The sequence below is a fragment of the Phoca vitulina genome, unplaced genomic scaffold (genome assembly GCF_004348235.1).
Source record: "Phoca vitulina isolate PV1807 unplaced genomic scaffold, GSC_HSeal_1.0 scaffold15, whole genome shotgun sequence".
In the NCBI taxonomy this organism is placed as follows: domain Eukaryota; kingdom Metazoa; phylum Chordata; class Mammalia; order Carnivora; family Phocidae; genus Phoca; species Phoca vitulina.
The window spans coordinates 39,317,068-39,326,253 of NW_022589718.1; the positions used below are offsets into that span (position 1 = coordinate 39,317,068).

The 9,186-nt window shown below is 61.0% G+C and overlaps 1 protein-coding gene across 6 annotated transcripts in view; it reads right to left on the reverse strand.

Moving 5' to 3' along the window:
* Positions 1-9,186, reverse strand: part of ARHGEF10 (Rho guanine nucleotide exchange factor 10) — a 106,836-nt gene that overhangs the window by 79,609 nt on the left and 18,041 nt on the right. For all 6 annotated transcript variants that reach the window (XM_032413742.1, XM_032413739.1, XM_032413741.1 and 3 more), the window contains exon 2: positions 5,586-5,655. In XM_032413742.1, the coding sequence (XP_032269633.1) occupies positions 5,586-5,622 (37 nt within the window). In that variant the 5' untranslated portion in view covers positions 5,623-5,655. The remainder of the gene's footprint in view (positions 1-5,585; positions 5,656-9,186) is intronic.

The following is a 9,186-nucleotide window of genomic DNA, read 5'->3' on the forward strand; positions in this document are numbered from 1 at the left end:
TGTGCAACCATGTGTGCAAGTGTACCAGCGTGCAGCCATATGTGTGTGATTGTACAAGTGTGCAACCATACGAGCGTACAGCCATACACGTGTAATCGTACGAGTGTGCAACCACCCATGTGTGCAACCATACAAGCATTATTCACAACAGCCAAGAGGCAGACACAATCCCAGAGTCCCCACACAGATGAAAGGATAAATAAAATGTGGTCGATACAGACAACAGGACAGTCTTGAAACGGACAAATCCCGGCCCCTGCTACGACACGGACGGACCCCGAGGCCACTGCACCTGTCACCAAGGGGTGGACACGGTGCGACTCCACTCACGGAAGGGAGGATGGCGGACACGTGGGGTGGGGAGGGGATGGGGTGAGAGTCTACGGAGGACAGAGCTTCAGCGTGGGAAGATGGAAAGCTCTGGAGATGGAGGGTGGCGTGAATGAGCTTCATGCTGCTTAACTGGACACTGAAAGATGGCTGGAGTGGTAAATGGTAGGTGTATTTCACCACAATAAAACAATTAAAAACCCTTGGTTTTAGTCATCTCATCCCTTTCACACACAGACCAAAATAGGACCGGAGGTGCACTCGGGCTGCCACAAAGGACCGGCATTTTCTTCTCCACCCTCCTGTGTTTTGCAAACTTTCTACAACAAGTACATTTCCTGTCTGTTTCATGGCCATTTCTGGCTTAAGCAATTCTACTTGGCAGTCTGAATTTGTGGAGCATATCAATCCTCTGGGGTTCGTATTTAATAAAGACATGGATACGACTCACCCTTTTCCTGCGAGGAGAGTTTACAAGTAAAACCACCAGACACAGACTGGAGTCGGGGGTGGACAGAACCTCTGTCCCCACGCGTCGGTCGCAGTGGCTCACGTACTGTCCAACCAACTCCGGCCGCATGCCGAGCAACGGGAAAATCATCGTAGTTTGGGTTTTTGGCTTTATCAGTAAGTAGTGAGCTTATTAACAGAAACAAACTGGTCAACACGTCTTGGGGCAATAAATCTCTTCAATGGAAAAACCAAAACCGACAGAACGTTTTCCAAATACAACTGTGACCCTCTCTGTAGATTCCTGTTTGCCAGATTAACATGGCAGGGAAATAACAACACACGGGCCAAAATGACGGGGGGCCGGGGCGGGGGGAAGGAGGGAAGAAGCTGATGGTCTGACTTAGCCACATAAAAATCACGCCGCGCGCGCATCCCACTCCGCACAGCAGAGACTTGGAATCACATGCTGGCTCTTCCCTACATCAACCCTCTTCCTGGAAGTTATACTCTATTACTGGGGAACATTAAGAGTTAGGTAAAATACACCTAAAAGTGACCTTGTAAACACTGCTTTTAAAAAAGCCTGATGACATCGAGCACCATGGGACCTAACCCTGGGCTCCCCCATGCAAGGAGAAAGGGATTCCTGTTCAACGTGTTCAGGAAGGAAAGTGGACGGCAAGGAGCTGGGCTCTGAGAGACGCAGGTCTGTGACCCTGTCCATGATATTTGGCCTGGCTGCCAGAATGGACTCCTCCTTGAGGGACCCTCTTGCTTCTGCCCCCACAACGAGCATTCCGGTGTAACCGACAACCTCCCCATGGGAGGTTAGGCCTGCCCATGGCCTTGGTCTTCATTGGCACAAAACCCAGTGTCCACATCAGACCTCCTGCCAGAGCTCTGGAGTCACATTTCCATGAGGCCCCTCCAACTCAGCCATGCCTCTGTCCCTCTCCATCCCTGCACACTCCCTCTGGGGTGAGAGATCCCCATGGCAGGAACCACAGGATCTCCCCAGGCCCTGGCCTACTGCAGTGCCATGAACCAACTCACGAAGTCCCTTTGCTTCAAGCACCCAGGAATCTCCCCTTCCCGACCTCCTGCAGCGTTCCTGGGTGAAACCACACAGGCGCTGGGCACCACCCACTCTCCATCCTTCCAGGCGCCTCCAGATCTTGGGCTGTGCCTCGGATTCCCTGGATTCCTTGGAGAGCCCCGAGCCTGCCCTGGGTGACCCTGGAGCCCCGAGCACCCTGCTCATGGTCTGTCTCCCACGAGGGGGGAGACAATGTCTGGTGTGCATTCGTGTGTCCTGGGGTACCACACAGGCTCCCACCCACGGCCCTCCAGGCAGAGGAGCCCAGCCCCCAACTCAGACCCCGTGCCAGGCTGGCCTTCTGATCAATGCCCGACAACAATCTTGTCAGCAAGCACAGCACCAGGAATGCGGTCTGAGCTGCGACCTCCCTCCTTCTGCAACTGAGTCCCACCTGCCCCGGTCTAGCAGCAAACTGCACTGCTGAGGTCAGCATGCTTCCAAGGAAAAGAGTTCACACTGGATCTCTTAGGGGTCAAGAAGGTCTTAGTCTCACCCCGAACTGCAACAAAAGCTAAGTCCCTACAGGCTACAATGTTACAGTTCCCACTGGGAGGGATGTTCGCAGGGTCCTAAGGAGCGCAGAGAGGGAGGGAGGGAGGGAGACACCGCCTGCCCACCGCTCCTGGCAGACATCGGTCTACAGAGCTGACACACAGCCTGGGCTCAGGATGGGCTGGCTCGGGTCGCTCACCCCTCACGGGGACAGGGGCTCCAGGGCTCAGGGACACACTGAGAGGGGGGAGGAAGGCTGCCCCTCCCAGGTCATCCCCTCCTTGAGCAGACAGCCCTCCAGGACGGCTGAAACCCACCAACAGGTTTGAAAGCCATGCCGTGGAGGAACTCAGACACTGAGGGAAAAAGAAAAGGGAATATTCGTTTTTAAGCTCAGAGATAAAGGTGACACATTTTGTTCCTGGGGCCATTAAGACCACATCTATTATAACCTAAAAGCTTAATCCAAGATAAGATGTTTCTCTCATTTCTAAAGGAGAGTATTTGTGCCTTCTTTCTTATTATTAGAAAAGAAGAAGAAAAGTGCTTTGCAAAGCTGCAGGGGCAAACAGCTCCCCCAACAAGGGGCTATTCACGGCCGCGTCCTTGTCGGCCTCCTCCCGGCTCTGGACGTCCCTGGGGTGGTGGCTGCCTGTGAACAGCGGTGTCCCCAGAACAATGCCCCCGCTCATAGGCCGCCGCCCCCACCCTCTGCACACGGCTCCTGTTCCCTGTGCTTTGTCGGAGTCCGACCCGTCGTCAGCAGGGGAAGGCACCCGGCTGTGGGTGCATCCACGTTCCCACGGCAATGGGGCGATGGAGGGCTTCTCCTTCCCTACCACGGGGGGGGGGGGGGGGGGGGGGGGGGTGAGTCCCTCAAGGCCCCCGGGGGGGGGGGGGGGGGGGTAATTTACCTATGAATTCCGTAAAGGCACCAGGAGACTGCGGGGTTCGGACCTATCGTGGAACGTCTCCTGATAGGATTCTCAAGGCCCGCGGCACCTTCTCACGGACCCACCGAGCGCCTGCAGCAGTCGCCACACTGCCTGGTCCAGACGTCACACAAACCTGCAGGTCGGGCCGCCGCTCCTGAGGACAGGGGACTGAACCCAGGGAGGCCACCTCCCTGCTCACGCCCCGCGGCGCCGGCCCCACGCCCCTGCCCCACAGCCCAGCCCCTGCACGGGCAGAAAATGTCTACGAGAAATACGAAGAGCAGAGCACCAATCTCAGGGAACAAGGATTGTGTCCACGTGGTGCCGGCAAGACAGACCTGGTCCTTCCTGACCCTTCCCTGCGTCCAAGGGCAGCTGTGAGCAGACGCTTTAACGATGGGGAGCTTATAATTAAAGTATCACTGATTCGCCCCAAAGCGACGCCAGGCCGTCGTGCCCATCACAAACGGTCACAAGAGCTAACCGCCTAGACCGTCGTGAGCTGTCAGCACCTCAGTTCTGAACTACGCTGCCCTCTTTTTGTAAACAGTGGCCTTAAATCCACACCAGAGTCACAGGCCACACCGCACATCAGCCCACAGACACGGGGACCTTCTCCACGCCGTAAGGACTGCTGGCCATGTCCCCAGAGCTGCCGGGACCTGTCCCGGCTCCCAGAGGACACCTCCTGGGGAACCAAGAACAGGGGTGCACGGAGGGGACTCCCTCCACCCTCCTGCCGCCCGGGGCCAGCTCCCAGCTGAGAGGGCCTGCGGCCGAGCCCGTGGACAGCCTGACGGGACCAGCTGGGGCCCCACAGCGGCAGGCCTCGCTGGTCGGCCTGCTCGTGACTCTGAGCACACAGAACAAGACGGGTGAGCGCGCGGTGCCGAAGGGGACGGTGTGGGCGTGCAGGGAAGACGGGATGCCCTCTGCCCAGCCCCGACTACCCTTTTGTCCCAGCTCTGGGGCCTTCACCCTCTGAGCCTCGTCCTTCTTCCCCACCTCGGAGGTACAGGTGACAGATAAAGACGTCCGGCACGTCCGGCCTGCGCCCACACCTTCGGTGAGGCGCGCTGGGCTCACCAGCTCAGGGTTCATGGGAGGACCCCAGGAGCACACCCCCCACGTGAAGGGAAGGAGAGCAGGGAGCAGTGCTGGTGTCCTTTTCAATGAAAACCGTCAAGGGAAGATCTAGCCTGGAAGAGTCTAAGTGTCACCACCTCACACGTGGGTGAAACGTGCAGCAGAAAGTCACCCAGAGCCCTCCCAACCAGACCCCGCTGGCCGTGGCCCGAGGAGGGGAGCCGGCCTGCCCAAAGGTGCCCCGCAGAAGCCAGCGCGTGGTGGTCTTACGGCGTGATTCCTGGGGCGCCCTCCAGCCTGCCACCCTCACCCCGGGGCTCACGGCCCCTGGAAACTCTGGCTGAAGGCATGGAGGGGCCCGTTTCAACCACGGGGCCAGCTCACCACCGGGCTCTCCTGGGGGTGATCCTTCCGTGCTGACCCAGCGCAAGCAGGAGATGCATCCCTTGGCCTGGGCCCGGACTCCTGCTCCAGCTCCAAGCTCAGGGCCCAGAGCGCCACCACCAGCACAAGGAGAAGGAATGGAGAAGCTCTGACCCTGCACGGGTTCCCTCCAGACTCTGAGGCTTTCTGCCCCTCGGGTCCTACAGCCTCCCGGTGAGCAGGGGACACGCAGGTCTGTCCGGGGCAGCATGTCCAGGGAAGGCCCGGGTGACGGGAGCCCTGAGCAGGCCGTGCCCTGCGAGCCGGGAGTGATACCACCAGGCCCTTCGATGCGCCACCGTGGTCTCCCCAGCAGCGGCTTAGCTCTGGCCAGGGGACAGGACAGGCACCCCCCTACGCTCCTCACGTACAGAGCAGCTAGACAAAGGAGGTCCGCGCTCTCCCTGAGCGAGCCAAGGGCGGAGGGAGGCAGACCTGGAAACCGCCCTACTGCTCCACCCGCCGGCGCCTGGAGCGGCCAAGGAGCGGCGTGTAGTCTCTCAAACACGAGGTCCGCCCTTCCTCATCACCAGGTGGGCCCGTGATGGGTCGGGAGGAGGCGGACCTCACAGGTTCCGTGCCAGCGCGTGCCCCTCGGGGGTGCCCAGGGCCCGGCAGGTGGCTCAGCCAGGTCACCCCAAAGTGAGGGTGGGGCGCTGGGTGGGTGGGGGCTCAGAGCTCCACCTCCTCGGGACCTGTGGGCAGCCCCTCCCCTTCTCCCCGAGGGCCCCCCAGGTGGGAAAGGGCCCCCGCAGGACGCCTGTTACCTTCGGGAGCGGGGGCGGGCGGCTCTGGCTGGTCCATGGCGCAGCTCCGGGAACCTCACTCCTCGGACCCCTGCAGAAGGAAAGACACCACGGTCACCGCGGGTGGAGGGGCTGCGTCAGCTCCACGGGGCACTCAGCTCCAGTCATGGCACTCACTGAAGGACCGGCACCCACCCCTCAAAGGCCGTCCACTGTCCCTGAAATCACGCCTCTGTGCACACTGAGTCCCCACAGCCTGACTTCCCAGGGTCGCGGCGGGAGTTCCCTCCACACCCGGGCTCACTGGCGGACCCCCCCAGCCCGGCACGATGGTCCAGGGGAGAAAGGAGCCCTAAGTCAGACGGCTGACCCTCTTCAGCTTCAAACGAACAACTCAGTGCCCGGGATCGCGGACTGGCTGACGGTCCCTTAAGCCTTCAGTCCCTAAACTCTGAGGTCTAGGCCAGGTCTCTGCATACTTGGCTTTATTTTTTTTCTTCTCTTTTTTGCACTTTTTGTTTCCCTATGTGCTTTCGGAAGAAAACGAAGTCTGAGAATCAGCGTGAAACCAGCCACGTCGTGAGGACGTTCGCCCCGGCTCCCAAGAAGGCCGTCCTGTCCCCAGCTCCCCCGTTCACGAGGGCTTACAGCATCGGCACCTGCCCGCTTCTACCACGACGGCCGGGTGAAAAGCAGACGGCCAGGCTCCGAGGCGGCGAGGACAGCACCAAGGTGGGCACAGCAGTGACGACGCCGCGGCCCGCCCACGGCGCACAGGAGAACACGCTGGAGGAACCGGCAGGCAAGCTCTGGGTCCCTCGCCAACACACTGCATGCCCCCCCCGCCCCATGCAGAAGGGATGCTGGTGAGGACACCGACGGGGGCCGCGCACCACCCCCTGCCCGAGCATCTCCGTGTTGTGCTCCAGGCCTATCCGCTGGCTTCATCCCATCTCACCCCGGTGACACGGTGCCCACACTAGTTTCAAAAGGAAGAAACCGAGGCGTGGGGGCTTCCAGGAACCCACCCAGGGGGAGACCCAGGACAGACGGACGCACACGCTGGGGCTGCATCCCTGCTCCCTGCTCTCCTGCAGAGGCCACAGGGAGCCCCGGAGCGTCCCGCGTCTCTGGGCACAAGCTGCTCACCGGGAGCGCGGGGACAACAGGGGCGCCGGCCTCGGCTGCTGCAGGGGTGAAGCATCTGAACACAGGGGGTCAGGATGGGGCCTGGCACGCAGGGGGCACCCGGTAGGTGGCAGCGGACACTGGTCCATCTGTCATCTGTGCCACCACGCCCACGCCCAGCCCTCTCCAGAGATTCGCTAGGACAGATGCTCCGTCGGCAGAGTTAACCCTCCTAGAGAATCGCACGGACCACAGCGGTTACGGGAGGAAACAGCGCAGGTGGGAGCACGTCTCCCTGAGAAGCTGCAGCGGCCTCGGGCTTGCAGTGACCTGGTCCCCAGGGAGAGGGACACAGGCACGGAGACCCCGACACCGAACCCCACGCCCACCACTCGTCAGCCAGCGAACGTCCGACCAACGTCCACCGCACTCAAGGCACCGAGCGCGTGGTCTGCAGGGGTCACAGCCCGCGTGGGCACTCATGCGCTCTGCCTGACCCCCAGCACGGATGCGGGACGGGCCACCTCTCCTGGGGCAGCGGGCGACGGGAGGGACAGGGCACCTGCTGCAGAGACCGTGCGGGCCCTAGAGCTGCACGGAGGGCAGCGCCTTCTCCTGCCACGTCATCTCCCAAGGAACTGAGTCAAAAAGGCTCCAACACTTACGCGTCCTACAGGTGAGCTTGCAAACGTGACGTGGACCCAGGCCAGCAATGACGTGATGCAGTGCACGAGCGCATCCAGGATGCTGGTCACACAAGGAAACGCCCGGCTGGCCCCCACACTGGATCCGGCCCCTCCTGGCCGGTGCGCCCAGACCCCACGGGCACCGCGGGGAGCAGGAAAGAGGCGACATATCCGCAGGAAGAGGGGACAATGGATTCCACAGTCGCGAGAGGAAGTGAGGAAAGAAGGGAAACTGGTATTTTTAGCCACCCAAGAGGTGAGGACCGGCGTGTGCAGCTACTCAACAGTCTCGCCACAGACCAGGGGTACAGACACCCTGCACTGTGAGCTCGTGGACAACATCCCCGAGAAACAGAGCCCTGGGGAGCCAGAGGGGTCCTCGGGCTTTCGGGCAAAGCTTTCTACTGGGTCTGATCTCAGCACAGGTTCTGCTCGTGCGTGAGGCCGGCTGGAGGCACGGCCACAAGAAGTCATCCTTCCTGTCGGGGGACAAGGTGGTGGCGTTTGTGCCTGGGGCTCCTCCAGGAGGACCTAGGGCGCAGCCGCCGGACGCTGTGTCTCCTCTCCCCTCCCACTGTTCACTCGTCTCCAACACTCTCTTACTAAACCACAGAGTCCAAGTTTCATGAGTGCTAATTGTACGTAAAATGCGGAAGAACAGAGTCCAGCTGGGCGCGCCTTTTCCCACTGACGACTCGGGCGTTGTGCTGCCGAGGGCCCACCCCGCAGAAGGCGCACGGCTCACGCTCAGGGCCCCTGCGCGCCTGACCGGCCCTGGGGCCAGCTCGGGCCGAGCGGGCGCTGGGACCCGGCCTCCGGCGCCGCGCTCTGTGTTCGGGATCACCCGTGAGGGCCCAGCAGATCACAGCACGCTCTGGGACGGCTTTCTCCCAAACTCAGCGTCCACGGGAAGCCGTGCTCCTGAGAAGGACCCTTTCCAGGCGGCCAACCCAAAAACACGTGATTCTGCTTCCGGATTTCAGAGGCCTGCGTGCACTCCCCCCGACAGCCTGCTTGGCGCCACGGACGTGACCTGCACCCATGGGCCCTTCGGGCCACACCAAAAAGCCTGCTTCCCCTGCAGCCAAGCGGGTGCTGAACCCACGTCTGTGCACCATCATGTGGTGGTGCCTGGACCTTGGCGCCCTCCCCGGGGACCCTCTGAGTGGGGCTGCAGCCCGCTCTGCCCAAGACTGACCTCGGGACAGGGGACGAGACTCGCTTACACACACTGTCCTCCGGCGGACGGCAGCATGACATAATTCCAGTCTGGGCTGTGTTACTGCGGTCACTTTCCAATTTAAGCATCCTAATGAAAGATTGCACTGTGCACCCAGGTCACGGTTTTAAACAAAAAGATGACGCATTCCGTCAGAGCAGCGGTCCAGGGGCGAGCCCTGCGGGACGATTTCGCAGGACATATCCAGAGGCTGGGTGGCTCCACATCACAAGATAGTTTCCAAGGCCGGGGCAGCCACTCAACACCCCAGATCGCTTTTCGTGCTTTTTGCCACATCACAGAAACAGACCTGAACCTTTGCTCCCACGGCATTTCCTTGCATCTGCACCATCTGTGGAGATGGGCAAGGTGAGCACCCAGGGCACGTGCGCAGCAGGATGCTGAGGCTCAGGGCAGATGTGCTCGCACCTGTGGCCACAGCAACGCTCGGAGCTCTGGAATCTGAGGACGGCAGGACACTCACAGCCAAGGTCCCTTCCACTGAGAAGCAGCAGAAAGGGAAGCAGCAGAGGGCTGGGGGCCTGGGCTCTGGGGACACCTGCTCTCCTGACCTCTCCCAGCTGGACTG